The sequence below is a fragment of the Gymnogyps californianus genome, unplaced genomic scaffold, assembly GCF_018139145.2.
Source record: "Gymnogyps californianus isolate 813 unplaced genomic scaffold, ASM1813914v2 HiC_scaffold_38, whole genome shotgun sequence".
In the NCBI taxonomy this organism is placed as follows: Eukaryota; Metazoa; Chordata; class Aves; order Accipitriformes; family Cathartidae; genus Gymnogyps; species Gymnogyps californianus.
This window is the reverse complement of record NW_026114268.1, coordinates 694,285-710,959: the sequence shown is the minus strand read 5'-3', so window position 1 is coordinate 710,959 and position 16,675 is coordinate 694,285. Positions and strand designations below refer to the sequence as shown.

The following is a 16,675-nucleotide window of genomic DNA, read 5'->3' as shown; positions in this document are numbered from 1 at the left end:
CTGGCCAGAGTTTTTTCTTAGTTGACTTTTTGGTATTATTGCTCTGAAGATGCCTGGGGGAAAAAAAAAAAAGAAAGATTAAAAAAAACATCTATATATTTCACTGCTGTTATTAGTAGAGGCAACAAGGAGCCTGACAGGAACCAGCTGCCAGGGCTTCCAGGCTCTAGGAAGCTCTGGCAGACCTGTGCAGACTGGGTCTGCCCTCAGTCGGCATTTTGACATTGGAAACGTTAATTTGCAAAGCTATCTTCAGCTATCCAGCGCTGCAACCCGACGACTTTGCTAAACACAGGAGGGACCATGCAGCCGAGGAGAGGATCTGCCTTCTTGCCTGTCACTGCCTGCTCCTTTGCAGCATCCTAACGTTTCACTCCAGCACCTCGGTACCGCCTCCGATGCCGTGGGGACCGAGCACAGAGGAGTCATCCACAACAGGGCAGCAGGAGGGGGCTGCTCTTCAGCCCTCTTTCAACAAACCTCTGTTCGGCCTCTTTGGCCTGGTTTTCAGCTGCCACTCTTGACCTCCATCTGCTCACAGGAGGTGGATCATCAGTGCCTCAAGACGGGTAGTAGCCTCCGGGCTGCCTCATCTGCCTGATGTCTTCTCCCTCTTTGATGACCTTGGCTGCTGGCTGCAGCAGGGCTGCTGGCAAAGCACACAGTGGACAGACAACAGTCGTGCCTCGCCCTGCCCAGCGATGGGGTAAGGACAGCAGATGCTGACTACCTTCACCCAAGAAAACTCCTCCGCTCTCCTGCTGCCCCCAGCCTGTCCCCCTGCTCTCCCTCCACCTCCGATCCAGGTCACCAGGGGCCGCCAGCCTGACCTGCTCTTTGGGCCCTGCAGTGCTGCCATCCTAGCACTTCAGGAACCATCTGATGGAGGCAATTCACAATGGCACTTGGGAGCGCCACCCCCTGCTCCTGTCCCCTGCCAATACGGTTAGCGTAACGCATGCCATTTCATCAGGCAAACAGCCACGCTCTCGGACCGAGCTGGTCGCGTATCAGTCCCCTTTCCCCTCCTCCTCAGCCCTTGAAGGTCCTGTGCACCAGGCTGACTTCTTCTCCCCCTCCCTAGTGGCCTCAAGGCTCCTGGGCGCCAGGCCGACTTCTTCCCTCCTTACCGGCTTTGAAGGTCCCAGGCACCCGGGCAACCAGGCTGTGATGACCCCATGGCAGAACATGGGGGAGGCCGGGGGTGGGGGGAGGGGAGTGAGGGGGGAGAGGGGAGGGGGGGGGAAGGGGGGAACGGGGGAACGGGGGAAGAGAGGTCCCGGGCCTGGGCCGGGGACTGCTCGGCCTCGGGGCAGGCCCCACGCGCACCATGTGGAAGCTCGGCCTGGCTGCCAGCAGAGCCCGCCTTCTTCTCACATCAGTCTTTGCCGGCATAGGTCAGGACGGCTGTCAGTCTCCTTCCTGAGGAGAAGACTGCCTCTGATTGGCTCTCAGGCAGTCACATACCCGCCCACCACCTGAGTTAATGGTGTCTCTGATTGGCCACCTGGACTGTCACTGGGCCCTGATTTGGGGCCCACCCTCCCCTATGGTGATGCTCTCTCTCATTGGCTGCCTGAGGGGTCACTCCCCCCACCACCAGAGCCCGCCCTTCCCCGAGGTGATGTTTCTTCTGATTGGCGGCCTGCTTACATATCAATCACGTGCCTTGCCCCCGCCTCCTCAAGTGCGATTGCCTGTCCTGGGTCCACTGACTCCCCACAGACTTCTGGGCGGACGTTGCCAGGCAACGAGCTGCGCCTTTGGGGTTTAGACCCTCAGAAGGAACTGTGGGCCCGGAAGAAGGCTATGGGTCATAAAAGAGAGGTTTGGACCCTAAAAATGAGGATTTGGGCCCTGAAAAGGAGGCTTTGGGCACTGAAAGGATGGGCTAGATGCTGCAAATGACGCTTTGGACCCTGAAAACGAGGGGAATCCCGTGGTTCCGATCGGAGCTGGCTTTGGTGCCCAATAACTCCACGCAACACACCACCTCTCCTGTCCTGGGTGACCACCGTAACAGATGGAGCCCAAAGGCGTGGACCAAATGAACTCAGTGGACGTTTCGTGGACATTTTCTGGACATTTTACAGGGGTGGTCCATAGACTGAGGGAATGATAGCTGCGTGTTATAGCAAAGGCTGGGAAGGGGAGTGGTGGTTCATGAGGACGTATTGGATAGTGTGGGAGCAGCAGGATGGGGGGAGAGAATCAGAAGGGTAAATGTGAGGAAACTTGTGGGTTGAGAAAAATACAGTTTAATAATTGAAATAAAATAAACTATCAGCCTCCCCGCTACTTTTATTTCAGAGCATTATGTCATATGGTCTGGAGTATCCCTTTGCTCAGTTGGGGTCAGCTGTCCCGGCTGTGTCCCCTCCCAGGCCTTGACTCTGTGTAAGCACTGCTCACCAATAACGAAAACATCCCTGCATTATCAACACTGTTTTCAGCACAAATCCAAAACATAGCCCCATACCAGCTACTAGGAAGAAAATTAAGTCTATCCCAGCCAAAACCAGCACAGCTCCCAGTACGAGAGAGGATTTGTATGCCGGGACAAAGGACGACCTGCCAGGTTGGCAGAGCGCGGCTGCCTTTTCGTGCCCTGAGATGTCTCAGGAGGGGCAGGCTGGGCTAAAGCTTCTCTCCTCCTCCTCCCCTCCAGGTTTTGTGGTCTAGCGGGGCAGCTGGGGCTTTGTTGCAAGCATAGCTGGGGTCCGGGTGTGCTGTCCTGCGGGCTCAGGAATCTGTGTGCAGATTCCACAGGCTCCCTGGGCAGCCTGTGCCGGTGCTCGTCACCCACACAGCACCCTTTGCACTTCCCCTTGCTGAACTGCATGAGGTCCCTGTCAGCCCATCTCTCCAGCCTGCCCAGGTGCCTTAGGATGGCAGCACAGCCCCCTGGCCTAAGCACCACTCCTCCCAGTCTGGTGTCATCTGCCAACTTGCTGAGGGTGTGCTCTGCCCCATCATCCAGACCATTAATTAAGGAAGATGTTGAACAGGATCAGACCCAGTACTGACCCCTGGGCAACACCGCTAGTTACTCGCCTCCACCTAGACTTGGTGCCACTGAGCAGCACCCTCTGGGCCCGGCCGTTCAGCCGGTTTTCAGTCCCCCTCGCTGTCGGCTCATCCAGCCCAGTTCCCTTCGAGTGACTTGAATTTGTTATTTAAGAAGAAGAGAGTGCAGATGGGCATATGCAAGCACACTGCTTTCAAAATCCCAAGACATAAAGCTCCCACACTGGCTATTTCCACCAATTGCCCCAAAACCTACAGAGAAGAAAACACCCCATAAATTACACACGCAAGGCCAACAAGTGTTTCTAATTCTGGCTTTGGCTTTTCTGCAAGATGGTTCCAAAGGAGTGTTGATTTTTCAAGGTGATCCCAAAAGCTCTTCCTCGAGGGACCTCTGGGCAGGCGGTCCAGCCAGCAGAGCTGTCCGAGTCTCTGGAAGGTCTCTCTGAGCTCTTCCTGGCCAGAGGCAGCACTGGGAGGAGGGACAGGCTGGGCTGCTGGTGCCCTTTGTGCAGCTTGGTCCCTGCTGGGGGCAGTTTTGGTGCTTCCTGGATTCCTCCGCCTCCTTTTTCTTCTGCTTCTCTTCTCTGGCACAGCAGAAGGAAGATGCTGTGCTCCTTCTTCATCCAGGGTCACAATCTGCTCCCGTCACAACCAACACGCCCCGACGGTTTGTCTGATGTGCACCTCTGGGGCACTGAAACCCTCCTCCTCCTCCTCCCCTCCACTGAGGGGTCATCGTCCATGGTGACCACAAACCAGCTGCGGTGATCGTAGCCCCACTGCGGGGATCTGCTCCGCTCTCTCCGCCTTGGCAGGGTTTCCTCCTGAGCAGTCCTGGGTGCGCGAGCCAACTGGGAGCTGGCACTGGAGGGCCCTGGAGCTGCATCGTCCCCTGGGGCTCGGTCACGACGTAGAGGACTTGTCTTCCACCTCCTCCTCCTCCTCGTTGAGCAGTGGTAGTCCGTGCACTCCACGAACCGGCTGCGGAGATCATAGCCCCGCTGCGGGGATCTGCTCCGCTCTCTCTGCCTCAGCAGGGCTTGCTCCAAAGCAGCACTGCTTGTGGGAGCCAACCGGGAGCTGCCGTTGGAGGGCGCTGGAGCTGCGTGATCCCTGAGAGTGTGGTCACGAATTGGAGGACCAGTTCTCCTCCTCCTCCGTGCTGAGTGGTTGTAGTCCGTGCTGTCCACGAACCAGCTGCGGAGATCATTGCCCCACTGCGGGGATCTGCTCCGGACCCTCTCCCTGGCACCATTCCTCTGGCAGCGGGAAGAAGGGCTGAATCCGAGCTCCTCTTTGTTGCTGTCTTCTTGCACGGTGTGCTGCACACGGTTAAATGGTTGACAGCAGACCGGGCACGCAGCCTTCCTTCTGGAGACCAGCCTTCTACAGGCACAGAAGAAGCGATGCAAGCAGAAACTCACGTAGGAGGTGATGTTGAGCCTGCCTGGCCAGCTGGAGCACGGCCAGCCTGCAGACACCTCCCGTGCACCTGCCCAGGTTAGCTGGCTCTTGCTGGCTGTTGCAGAGGAGCCGCTGGCCTCTGGAGAGTCCTCCGTGCCCACCGCCACGTCCTGCAAAGACAGCTGTGAAAAGGTCCTGCCCTTTCCTCCTGAAAGGACCAGAACAGTGGGGAAACCCCAGAAGCTCTCTGAGGGGACAGCTAAGGGCCTCCTAAAGGCTCTCCTGGAGGGCTGCAAAGGCAGAAGGGCCAAAGGTGGACAAATGGCACGGATCTAGGTGGGATGCTTTGAGAGGGAGCAGCGTTGCGGCTGTGAAGACAGCTGCAATGTGGGAGGGAAAAGAGAGCAATGCCAAGATCCCAGAAAGAAATCCACTGTCCATCTGGTGCCCCGACCCGCCTCCCCAGAGTTACCTTAGTCCTACGAGGCAGACCCTGTGGGTCCACAGAACACGTCGGCTTGCTGCCAGCCCCCCACTGACTGAGGAAGGAACGGGCATATGATGGTGCCGGTGAGGAAGAAGCCCTTTCTCCTATTTTCAAATCAGAGCACCTGGAGAAAAAAAGAGTGATCTCTGTTTAGGGCTGTTCTTGCAGCTTTCTCTGGGGTTCAGTCATTTTCTTGGAGCGGTTTCTAGGACAGAGAGAAGACGTAACCGAGACTACAAACGGGAAATTCGACTGGGATCTTCCCACCAGGTCTGCCCCTGTTGCAGCAGGACCTCATCTTTATACTCCCTACGGCCTCCATTTCATAGAATCATAGAATCAGTACATGGTTTGGGTTGGAAGGAATCATCTGGTTCCATCTCCCCTGCCATGCGCAGGGACACCATCCACTAGGTCAGGTTGCTCAAAGCTCCATCCAACCTGGCCTTGACCACTTCCAGGGAGGGGGCATCGACAACTTCTCTGCACAACCTCTTCCAGGGTCTCCTTTACCACCCTGACCGTAAAGAATTTCTTCCTAGGAGCTAATCTAAACCTACCCTCTTTCCGTTTAAAACCGTTACCCCTCGTCCTATCCCTACACTCCCTGATAAGGAGTCCCTCCCCATCTTTCCTGTAGGCCCCCTTTCAGTACTCTTCTCTACAGTAGCCAGCTTCAGATAGCAGACAAGTAGCAGTTTACACCAGGGCAGCAGCCTAAAGCCCAGCAAGGAAAGATAACGACTGACGTGGGGTAGTTCAGGTTTGACACCATTGAATGATGCAGGTAGGAATTGTCTCCTGTGACACAAAGAGAAACACTCAGGAGGATAAGAAGAAAAAGAGCAAAGCCAGGGAAAGGAAACGTAGTCTGAACACATTTTTATACTGGTTATTACCTGACATAAAACAGCAAATAGGCTTGCTGCTTGAGAACTGTGTCGATGCCACGAACATCCACAGATGTATCGTCCATCTTGTACCACAGTCCATTGCTGGCCTGCAAAGAAAGGCATCGATACCTGGAGATGAACTCCACGGTTTCTCAATGAAAACACAGGCAGAAAACTGCAGAACCAAGAGTATGCCAAAACAAATCCAATCCAGCCCCTAAGGAGACCTTCTCCCCCAAAGCCTTGGCTGCCAGTAACACTCTGTGAAAGTTTGTCTTCCCCAGCACACATTTTCCCCTTGTTAGGCAGGAAGCTGCTCTTCACCTTTGTGTAGCAGAAATAGTGTCCTGCATGACAGCTGCCACCGCTGTGTACCAGGACAGCAAATAAGGCGTAGAGGAGCGGTTCCCCAGCTGTCTGAGACAGGTATGGCCGAAGATCCAAGTACTCGGGATACGCCACAACCTACGGAGAGACCAAGAGGGCTCAGAAACGATCCTGAAATAATACACGAACTAACCTTCCAAGACCAGGGGCCAGAGGTGTACAAATACATCTTTGGGGCTCACGGCAACTTGGTTTTCCCTAAAGCAACATGGAATGGTTTGGGTGGCAGGAAACTGTTCTCGGCCAAAGCAGCTCTGTCGGAGCAGCGAACATGCTTGTCTTCCCACGGGAGCTCTCCTCTCCCCAGAAGGGAACACGATAACCTCAACATGAACAGCTTGTGAAAGAGCGTGCTGCTTTGGGAAATCTCCTGCTCCAGGAACAGAAAGTTGCACTCCAGTTGCGTACACACCTTGCTGATCTTCCCGCCCGTGAAAGCTTCAAACCTTTTCAGGCACACTGTGAGAACCTTGGGCACGTGGTGGATTGTAAACCTCTTGGAGGCGGCAACCATCTTGTCACACCTTGAAACCAAGCAGAGAGCCAAGTGCTGAAGTGCACCCTGTCTTGCCCCAAGAAGGCCAGACAACCTTTCATGACTCACACATCCTTATGCTATTTTAAGGCTAGTCGGTACCATAAGGCCATAGTAAAACAAGCTGCGTCTCAGTATCGTGGTGAAAAGATGACTTATGACAGATGACATGCAGCACCTTCACGCAGGATCTAGTATTAATATGTCGTTAGTAATCATCTTACTTGCTACATTTAAAGCAGTTTTCGCCATCCAGCTGCTCAGGTTTCACAAAGTCCTCCAGAGCTGCGGTGACAGATGAGGCTGCCTGGAGGAGTGAGAAGGGAGAGCACTGAGCTCAGGGAAACGCCCTCGCCCTAACACTTACTAGAAGTTTACGCAAAAACCCAGCGAGGTGACGCTGAAGAGACCCACCCTGAAACCGCAAGCAGTGTCCAGAAGGAGGCAGAAAGAGGCTATTATGCTGAACATTTCCCTCCATTCCCAGGGATTCCCAGGGCTATCAAGAGCTACCTCTCTGTGCCACCGCTCAGTTCAGCTACCGATGGCGTGCAGGGTCATCAATAATGAAAACAATACCACCCGTCAGCCTAGGAGTCAGACGGGTGTTGAGGGAGGGCAAAGAAGGATGAGAGTACGTCAAGGGTGCAGAGAGGATAATGCGTACTTGTCCAGCTTAAAGCCAGCACCTACAGGGAGACCACTGCCGTGGCCTCCCCACAAGGACACCGTCCAGTCCAGCTCACACCCACCAACACCACTCTCTCTTGTGTTCACAGGATATGTTTTTAAGCCAACTGTGTTGATTCTGGAAAGCTACAGGGCCCTTGGGACGTCTTGAAGCACAATTACAAACCCTCTTACTTCGATATCCAAAGGAACATCCAGGAAGGCCTCGTAGGAATCGGACACCCCTTTGCAGCTCAAGCACGTGACTGGAAGGCAAATCGAAATGCTCAGCGATAGGGGAAGTCGACTGACTGTGCCCGTTTACACTCTTCAGACCTACTACGCCAGTCACACCATCAGCTGTTTAGCACAGGCAGACAGAAGGGCACAGACCATTGCAAGGAGAGCGAGAGTTGTGGAAAAGTACCTCTGGATCTCAGAATGCCCGCAAATATTTGATTGACAATGGTAGTTGATTGAGAAGAGATGTCCAAGCTGGAAACAAATGGTAAGGTAGAGAGTTACCTCCTCCAAGACTTTTGCTTTGTCTGAAAACCCTGAGCGTAGGTTTCCCTTGATGGGAGTACCTCAAGGAGTCCAAAGGGCTTGGGAACATTGAAAAGGCAATTTGCTTGTGCTTACTTGCTACTTCCATTCAGACAAGCTCTCTGCATGGCATCGACAGTGTAGCGTAAGAACTCGTGGGCGTCCTGCTGCATGCCAAGCTGGAAATGTTCTCCTATTCCTAAGAAAGAAGAAGTTAGTAGCTCTCTCCTACAAGAACGGAAGAAAACATGTCAAAGCACCTGAAATGACTTACGTGTGAGAACACTGATGACAGCCCGAGGCTGGATGGCACTGGCTGAGGAATGCAGGACCTTGTTAACGTGCGCTTCCATTATGCACATCATGCAGAAGCCTTGCTGACGACCTGAAGAGGGACAGACGGAGGGAAGGAAGCTTCTCAGGTTAGCAAAATACCCATAGCGACGGGAAACCTAATGGAGACCTTGAAGTTATAACAACAGTCTCCACTCCTCTTCTCCCAAGGTGCCAATGTCCCAACAAGCCCGGGACATTTTTGTGCGTAGAAAGCATTCTTCACAGGGATGCTAAAGTGACAGAAGTTTTCTGTGCAATAACCAAAGAGGGTTTAACTTGCAGGAATAGGGACAGAGACCCGGGGCTAGAAAGAGGTGCCTTTCCGAAGATGAGCACACCTAGATAGGACAAGCGGCTTCTAGGCTTGAGTGTTCAAAGAACACCAACTCGGGGGGTTGACAAAGAAGGGCTGCTTTTCTCCTAAAACAAATTCCAGATTCTGGGAATCCTTGGCAAGTGCCCAACAGATTTACAAGATGTTCATCAAAGTACTCACACGACCGGCTGTGCTCCCGAGAGAGCAGGTAGTTGGCCAGAGGGGGTGTGTACGTCAGGCACTGCAGGACGGAGTTGAGGAAGCACGTATTGCCCAGGTTGTGGAGTCCCGCTCCAGCTCTCTGTCGTCGCTGCCACTCCATGCAAATCTTCTCCGGGGGAAAGAGGATCCTTTGTGGCGGAGCCATTCCCTCGGCAACGACGACTGCAGAGAAATGACATTTGAAAAGAGATGAGGTCGATATTGTTGCACAAAAGCATCTTTAAAAGTCGAGTTCTCTACAGGAGCACAGCTCTAACCTCCAACCCAGAAACATCGGGGGAAGCCTAGCACTGCCATTGACATTTACTGGTCAGGAAACAGTTTTGGAAAATAGTCTGCTCCCCCGCTGCCCACAGTCCAACAAACCCACACTCTGATTTCTGTGCCTCAGGCTACCTTCCTTTCCCTCTAGAGTCTTGAACTGGATTATCAGCTCAAGTCTTCCCTTGTCCTGATTGTAACTTGACGAAAACAAGCAAGTGCCTAGCCCAGAAGGTAACCCTACTGATGTCAGATCTTTCTATGAGCAATGTCATCTTTCAAAGACTTGTACATAGTGGCAGAGGAGTGACAAAACGTGTTTTCCTGTGTCTAATCGAAAACACCTGAGTAAGTCTGGCTGCTATCACAAAGCGCCCCAGAATTCACTCTAGGCTGTCAGCACATCAACATTCAGGGATAGAGCACCAGCCATGCCCGTTGCCTTTGGGCATTCACAAAATCCAAACCCACTGGTGAAGCTCTTACTCACAGGAGTCATTTCCCATTGTGGCCATCACTCCTCTCAGGAACAGAGGGGAAAGCTCTGGATGACAACAGATGTCAGGGTGTTCTCCAGAAAGAGGAGATCAGCACAAACCCCGTCACCTGACTGCAAAGAAATAATTGTAGCTCAACATAATAATTAAAAAAAAAAAACAAACGAAACCCACAGAACAGCATCCACCATTCAAAGTGTTTCAGTGGAACTTGTAACTGCTGCAGAGCTGCATTCTGATGGCCACCCCCCTACTTACCTGTGCCGGGATATGGTAAAGAAATAAGAATTAGCAAATAGGAACTCTACCCATAGCCCATCTCTGGCCAGCCTATAAAGGTGTAATAGCTCAGCCTACAGCTTGGAAGGTATAGACCAGCCTATACTTTTATCCCGTATCTACCTACTCTATGATCTGGCCTGAAAGTCAAAGCATAATTACCTTGGAAAGAGGATGGTTGTGGAGAAGTGGGCAGTAAACAACAAACAGTTGGAAAACAGTAGGCACGCAAGTCGCAAAGGAAGGAGCCGAGCTATCCCGAAGGCCAGCTCAGCCCAACTAGCTTTCGCTGGCACGCTTTTCAGGATATCAAGCCCTGGCCAGGTGAGCTCACAAGCACCGGGCGGGTGCCGCATCACTGCCCCTTTGTGACACGGGGCTACACAGGGACGCATGGGGATGCACAGCGGCCATGCAGCCTCCACAGCCCGGGCACCTCGCGTAGCCAGCAGCTGGCAGCCACAGGGCTTCCCCACGCACTGCTGGTGAAGAGCTGCTCATCTGCTGGCAGAGCTCCCACCTCTTCGCCGGGCCGCACCAGCCAGATGAATAAAAACCTGCCCAGGGCTGTAAGCGTGCCTGTTCACAGCTTTGGCTGGCACATTCAGGTTACCGAGGGTTTCTTTTCCACACCGTTGCTCCAGCACCATTTCCCTGGGACCAGCCACCGGCCGAGTGCTGGATTTAATTGTCACACCGCAACCTCGCCTTCCAGGACAAAGTCAGATTTGCTTCCAAGCCTCCTCTAGCACCGCTCCTCCAGCTGGCATCTGACATTCAGAGGTGCAGTTACCTCCCTGCTGAGCTCATTACAGGCTCAGGGCTCAGGAGCTGGCAGTGCCCCATGCAGCCCAGGGAAGCAGAGGATCCTGGCAGCTGGATGTCGAGCAGGGGGGGCCTCTGCCGCCCACTCCTCACTCACACGCTTTAGCTACAGCTCTTGTGCTTGGGCAGCATGGCGTTTGTTACCATTCACAAAATGCCATGGCAGGCAGGCTTGGTTGGGTGAATGTGGCTGAGGAATTCTCGTGCAAGAAGCTCCTTTTACGGAAGGCATCTTGTCCATAAGATGACCTGGCCAGGGTTTTTTCTTAGTTGACTTTTTGGTATTATTGCTCTGAAGATGCCTGGGGGGAAAAAAAAAAAAGAAAGATTAAAAAAATATATCTATAGATTTCACTGCTGTTATTAGTAGAGGCAACAAGGAGCCTGACCAGAACCAGCTGCCAGGGCTTCCAGGCTCTAGGAAGCTCTGGCAGACCAGTGCAGACTGGGTCTGCCCTCAGTCGGCATTTTGACATTGGAAACGTTAATTTGCAAAGCTATCTTCAGCTATCCAGCACTGCAACCCTGTCCTGGTTTCGGCTAGGACAGAGTTGATTTTCTTCCTAGTAGCTGGTATAGTGCTGTGTTTTGGATTTAGTAGGAAAATAACGTTGATAACACACTGATGTTTTTAGTTGTTGCTAAGTAGTGCTTATACTAAGTCAAGGATTTTTCAGCTTCTCATGCCCAGCCAGCAAGAAGGCTGGAGGGGCACAAGAAGCTGGGAGGGGACACAGCTGGGCAGCTGACCCAAACTGGCCAAAGAGCTATTCCATACCATATGACATCATGCCCAGTATATAAACTGGGGGAGCTGGCTGGGAGGGGGGATCGCGGCTCGGGAACTAACTGGGCATCGGTCAACGAGTGGTGAGCAATTGCATTGTGCACCACTTGCTTTGTATAGTTTAATTCTTTTAGTATTACTATTGTCATATTATTATTATCATTATCATTGTTTTTCATTCTTTTCTGTCCTATTAAACTGTCTTTATCTCAACACACGCGGGTTTTTTTTTTCCTGATTCTCTCCCCCATCCCAGGGGTGGGGGGGCAGTGAGCGAGCGGCTGCGTGGTGCTTAGCCGCCGGCTGGGGTTAAACCACGAAAAACCCGACGACTTTGCTAAACACAGGAGGGACCATGCAGCCGAGGAGAGGATCTGCCTTCTTGCCTGTCACTGCCTGCTCCTTTGCAGCATCCTAACGTTTCACTCCAGCACCTCGGTACCGCCTCCGATGCCGTGGGGACCGAGCACAGAGGAGTCATCCACAACAGGGCAGCAGGAGGGGGCTGCTCTTCAGCCCTCTTTCAACAAACCTCTGTTCGGCCTCTTTGGCCTGGTTTTCAGCTGCCACTCTTGACCTCCATCTGCTCACAGGAGGTGGATCATCAGTGCCTCAAGACGGGTAGTAGCCTCCGGGCTGCCTCATCTGCCTGATGTCTTCTCCCTCTTTGATGACCTTGGCTGCTGGCTGCAGCAGGGCTGCTGGCAAAGCACACAGTGGACAGACAACAGTCGTGCCTCGCCCTGCCCAGCGATGGGGTAAGGACAGCAGATGCTGACTACCTTCACCCAAGAAAACTCCTCCGCTCTCCTGCTGCCCCCAGCCTGTCCCCCTGCTCTCCCTCCACCTCCGATCCAGGTCACCAGGGGCCGCCAGCCTGACCTGCTCTTTGGGCCCTGCAGTGCTGCCATCCTAGCACTTCAGGAACCATCTGATGGAGGCAATTCACAATGGCACTTGGGAGCGCCACCCCCTGCTCCTGTCCCCTGCCAATACGGTTAGCGTAACGCATGCCATTTCATCAGGCAAACAGCCACGCTCTCGGACCGAGCTGGTCGCGTATCAGTCCCCTTTCCCCTCCTCCTCAGCCCTTGAAGGTCCTGTGCACCAGGCTGACTTCTTCTCCCCCTCCCTAGTGGCCTCAAGGCTCCTGGGCGCCAGGCCGACTTCTTCCCTCCTTACCGGCTTTGAAGGTCCCAGGCACCCGGGCAACCAGGCTGTGATGACCCCATGGCAGAACATGGGGGAGGCCGGGGGTGGGGGAGGGGAGTGAGGGGGGAGAGGGGAGGGGGGGGGAAGGGGGGAAGGGGGAACGGGGGAAGAGAGGTCCCGGGCCTGGGCCGGGGACTGCTCGGCCTCGGGGCAGGCCCCACGGGCACCATGTGGAAGCTCGGCCTGGCTGCCAGCAGAGCCCGCCTTCTTCTCACATCAGTCTTTGCCGGCATAGGTCAGGACGGCTGTCAGTCTCCCTCCTGAGGAGAAGACTGCCTCTGATTGGCTCTCAGGCAGTCACATACCCGCCCACCACCTGAGTTAATGGTGTCTCTGATTGGCCACCTGGACTGTCACTGGGCCCTGATTTGGGGCCCACCCTCCCCTATGGTGATGCTCTCTCTCATTGGCTGCCTGAGGGGTCACTCCCCCACCACCAGAGCCCGCCCTCCCCCGAGGTGATGTTTCTTCTGATTGGCGGCCTGCTTACATATCAATCACGTGCCTTGCCCCCGCCTCCTCAAGTGCGATTGCCTGTCCTGGGTCCACTGACTCCCCACAGACTTCTGGGCGGGCGTTGCCAGGCAACGAGCTGCGCCTTTGGGGTTTAGACCCTCAGAAGGAACTGTGGGCCCGGAAGAAGGCTATGGGTCATAAAAGAGAGGTTTGGACCCTAAAAATGAGGATTTGGGCCCTGAAAAGGAGGCTTTGGGCACTGAAAGGATGGGCTAGATGCTGCAAATGACGCTTTGGACCCTGAAAACGAGGGGAATCCCGTGGTTCCGATCGGAGCTGGCTTTGGTGCCCAATAACTCCACGCAACACACCACCTCTCCTGTCCTGGGTGACCACCGTAACAGATGGAGCCCAAAGGCGTGGACCAAATGAACTCAGTGGACGTTTCGTGGACATTTTCTGGACATTTTACAGGGGTGGTCCATAGACTGAGGGAATGATAGCTGCGTGTTATAGCAAAGGCTGGGAAGGGGAGTGGTGGTTCATGAGGACGTATTGGATAGTGTGGGAGCAGCAGGATGGGGGGAGAGAATCAGAAGGGTAAATGTGAGGAAACTTGTGGGTTGAGAAAAATACAGTTTAATAATTGAAATAAAATAAACTATCAGCCTCCCCGCTACTTTTATTTCAGAGCATTATGTCATATGGTCTGGAGTATCCCTTTGCTCAGTTGGGGTCAGCTGTCCCGGCTGTGTCCCCTCCCAGGCCTTGACTCTGTGTAAGCACTGCTCACCAATAACGAAAACATCCCTGCATTATCAACACTGTTTTCAGCACAAATCCAAAACATAGCCCCATACCAGCTACTAGGAAGAAAATTAAGTCTATCCCAGCCAAAACCAGCACAGCTCCCAGTACGAGAGAGGATTTGTATGCCGGGACAAAGGACGACCTGCCAGGTTGGCAGAGCGCGGCTGCCTTTTCGTGCCCTGAGATGTCTCAGGAGGGGCAGGCTGGGCTAAAGCTTCTCTCCTCCTCCTCCCCTCCGGGTTTTGTGGTCTAGCGGGGCAGCTGGGGCTTTGTTGCAAGCATAGCTGGGGTCCGGGTGTGCTGTCCTGCAGGCAGCGGCAGACGCCAGGAATGACACTGTCTGCTCAGCAGACTCAGGGTGGTCCCCTCAGGGTGGTCCCCAAGGGAAGGACACCATGGGACTGGGCTTGTTGTTCCAGCTTTATTAAAAAAAAAGTATTAATCAAACACGGCCATTTTCCAGAGGAGAATTTAATCTCTGCAAGGCTCAGCAGGGCCAGCAGCACAGCGACCGCAGGCTCCATCCAGATGTTGGCATGTCTCGTGTCACGATGTAGATGGTCTGAGCTGCCAGGGAGCGGACCGAGAGTTCAGTGTCTTTCGCTAAGGGCAGGAGGGCTGCAAGAGAAGGAAGCAGAGCAGACCTGAACCCCCACTGCCTGCAGAGACCCCCACGAGCCCCCTCCAGACCATGCCAGCCCCACCCATCTCGGTCCCTGGCCAGGACGAGCGGCTGAGACAAACAGACCAGCTGGCAGCTGCTGCTCGGGAACGCCCCGTGTGCCCCTGACATGTTCCTCTGCCCCTGAAGCATTTTCCTGGAGCAGGGCCAGGCATGGCAGCACCCTGCCCAAGCTCTGTCCCCTGCCCCACCAGCCCTGGCCAGCACAGCACTGCCCCTGCTCACCGTTGCAGATATCCCACAGCTCCCTCTTGCTTAGGTTCCTCAGGTGCTGTGCAGCAAGCCCTAAGCACAGAGCTTTTGTCAGACCTCTGCTCCCCAGCATGCTCCCAGCAGCACAGCCCCAGCCCTGCCAGCTTGGCTGCACACCCTCCTCTCCCTCGGCAGGGCTGACCCCAGCGAAGGACAGTACCCGAGGGCAGTGGGACTGAGCAAGGCTCCCAGCAAGCCCACCTGCGTGCTGGGCCCTCCTCGCGGCAGCCGGGGCTGTGGCAGCCACAGGGCTGCCCCTTGCTGCCAGCGCAGTGGCGGGGACTGGGGCCAGGCTGCCAAAAGAGGGTCCCCGGGGGCTGTGGCTCACCGATGAACCTGAGAGCCGCCTTTCGCAAGGTGGCCTGACTGTCCCTCAGGTACGGCAGGCTCTGAAACAGGTATTCTTCCACCCTCCTCCTGTCGTGCCGTAACTGGAGAGAGCAGAAGGCCACAGGGCTGGTACAGACCCTCCCCCGTCGGCCGGACCAGTCCCTCCTCCCAGCGCCCCACTTCCCCCCTGGCAATTCCCATCTCCCAGCCAGAGCCCTGTGGGGTGAGGTTCAGAGAGAGCCGCAGGCAGAGGGGGTCTGGGGATGGTGAGACCCCTCTGCCCCACTGCCAGGGCCCACATGGGCTGGGGTCTCCTTCAGCACCCTGGGGGCGGGGAAGGGAAGAGGGGCCTGGAGAAGAGCCCTTGGGGGCTCTGTGCTTGAAGGCAGCTCTGTGCTGAGGATGCAGCTCCAGGCTCTGGGCTCCAGGCTGGAGCAGGACAGGCGAGGAACAGCTGCACAGCCCTCACCATGGGCACGGGGGGCAGCCCTCGTCCAGCCCGGCCCTGGGGCTTGGGGGTTGTCCTCACCAAGCACTCTCCAATCAGGTGTGTCTGATATGTCTCGGCCAGGTCGCTGAGCTTCCTCCACTCCAGGAACTCTGCACAGGCGACGAGGGTGTCCCTAGATGCCTGCAGAGAAGCAGAGGCTGGGAGATGGCACCACAGCCCAGGCAAGGAGACCTGGCATCCTCCTCCTCTCGGCCAGGCTCTGAGCCGTTCCCAGCCCCTTATGGGAAGAGGCAGCGGGGAACCGAGTCTGAACTGGGTTCAGTGCCCAGGGCAGGGACACGGGGCAGCCACCACCTCAGGTATCTCACGCTGCCGGCCAGCAGAACAGAGATCCTCAAGAGCTGCTGAGCTGCTGCCAGGGCTGGGGGCAGACTGAAGGGCAAAGGAGGTGTGGGCCCACGGCTGTAGGCAGCGAGGGCTGGAGTCCCAGAGACACCAGGGCAGGATGGAGCCAGCACCATGTCCCATGGGCACCCCCCAGCAGGACGCTGGGCTCCCCAGCCGCGGCTGCCCCAGGTGACACACATTCCCACACTCTGACGTCCAGCAGCCCTTGCCCCTTACGCCCAGGCCACCCCCGTGGCGTCAGCACGCCCTTCCCCGCAACACTGGTTGCTGGTCACTGCACCTTGGCCACGCTCTCCGTCTGGTCGCTCATATGGAGGAACAGCGGGAGCAGGACCCTCTGCACTTTGTTCTTCATCTTTTTCTTGTCTCTCCCCACCACACTCTTCATCACGTCTTTGAAGAGGCTGATGGAGAGCTCCCGCACCTGGCTGGACTCCTGGTAGGGAGGAAGACAGAGGGACTTCAGCAACAGCCGCTCCCTGCCCATGGTGAGCAAGGGCGTCAGCGTGGCTGATGGGAGGGGAGATGCTCCGGGGTTGGATCCTGAACATAGGAGCTGTGGGCCGGATCTGCAGCCGTGGCTGAATGGCCCCGAGCCGA

The 16,675-nt window shown here is 55.3% G+C and overlaps 2 protein-coding genes and 2 long non-coding RNA genes across 4 annotated transcripts; all 4 read right to left on the bottom strand.

The window, feature by feature from the left end:
* Window positions 1-1,174, bottom strand: LOC127028677 (uncharacterized). The gene is made up of 3 exons (XR_007768032.1): window positions 1,131-1,174; window positions 481-649; window positions 1-53 (listed from the first exon to the last, which is right to left on the bottom strand). It is a non-coding gene; the product is annotated as an uncharacterized LOC127028677 (long non-coding RNA).
* A 4,642-nt stretch (window positions 1,175-5,816) lies between these two features.
* On the bottom strand, window positions 5,817-9,592 carry LOC127028659 (ubiquitin carboxyl-terminal hydrolase 42-like). Its single transcript, XM_050914370.1, has 10 exons — window positions 9,577-9,592; window positions 8,784-8,987; window positions 8,226-8,336; window positions 8,048-8,150; window positions 7,833-7,900; window positions 7,601-7,671; window positions 6,961-7,043; window positions 6,614-6,725; window positions 6,139-6,279; window positions 5,817-5,921 (listed from the first exon to the last, which is right to left on the bottom strand). The coding sequence occupies exons 1-10, from the start codon at window positions 9,590-9,592 to the stop codon at window positions 5,817-5,819; spliced, it is 1,014 nt and encodes a 337-aa protein (XP_050770327.1).
* Window positions 9,593-10,719: 1,127 nt separating this feature from the next.
* Window positions 10,720-12,700, bottom strand: LOC127028675 (uncharacterized). The gene is made up of 3 exons (XR_007768030.1): window positions 12,657-12,700; window positions 12,007-12,175; window positions 10,720-10,989 (listed from the first exon to the last, which is right to left on the bottom strand). It is a non-coding gene; the product is annotated as an uncharacterized LOC127028675 (long non-coding RNA).
* A 1,663-nt stretch (window positions 12,701-14,363) lies between these two features.
* LOC127028674 (maestro heat-like repeat family member 5) lies at window positions 14,364-16,606 on the bottom strand. Its single transcript, XM_050914382.1, has 5 exons — window positions 16,356-16,606; window positions 15,746-15,847; window positions 15,215-15,317; window positions 14,860-14,919; window positions 14,364-14,570 (listed from the first exon to the last, which is right to left on the bottom strand). The coding sequence occupies exons 1-5, from the start codon at window positions 16,560-16,562 to the stop codon at window positions 14,440-14,442; spliced, it is 603 nt and encodes a 200-aa protein (XP_050770339.1). The 5' UTR covers window positions 16,563-16,606; the 3' UTR covers window positions 14,364-14,439.
* Window positions 16,607-16,675: the final 69 nt, after the last annotated feature.

Bases quoted from the DNA above. Each gene is read 5' to 3' on its own strand.
- LOC127028659 (XM_050914370.1), bottom strand. The intron at 8,337-8,783 runs GTGAGTACTTTG...GTCCCTCTTCAG, and splicing joins TCGGGAGCACAGCCGGTCGT to GTCGTCAGCAAGGCTTCTGC. The intron at 7,901-8,047 runs GTAAGCACAAGC...ATTTGTTTCCAG, and splicing joins TGTCTGAATGGAAGTAGCAA to CTTGGACATCTCTTCTCAAT.
- LOC127028674 (XM_050914382.1), bottom strand. From the start codon at position 16,562: ATGGGCAGGGAGCGGCTGTTGCTGAAGTCCCTCTGTCTTCCTCCCTAC. The intron at 15,848-16,355 runs GTGCAGTGACCA...GCTTCTCTGCAG, and splicing joins AGACGGAGAGCGTGGCCAAG to GCATCTAGGGACACCCTCGT. The intron at 14,920-15,214 runs GTGAGCCACAGC...CTCTGTGCTTAG, and splicing joins GGCGGCTCTCAGGTTCATCG to GGCTTGCTGCACAGCACCTG.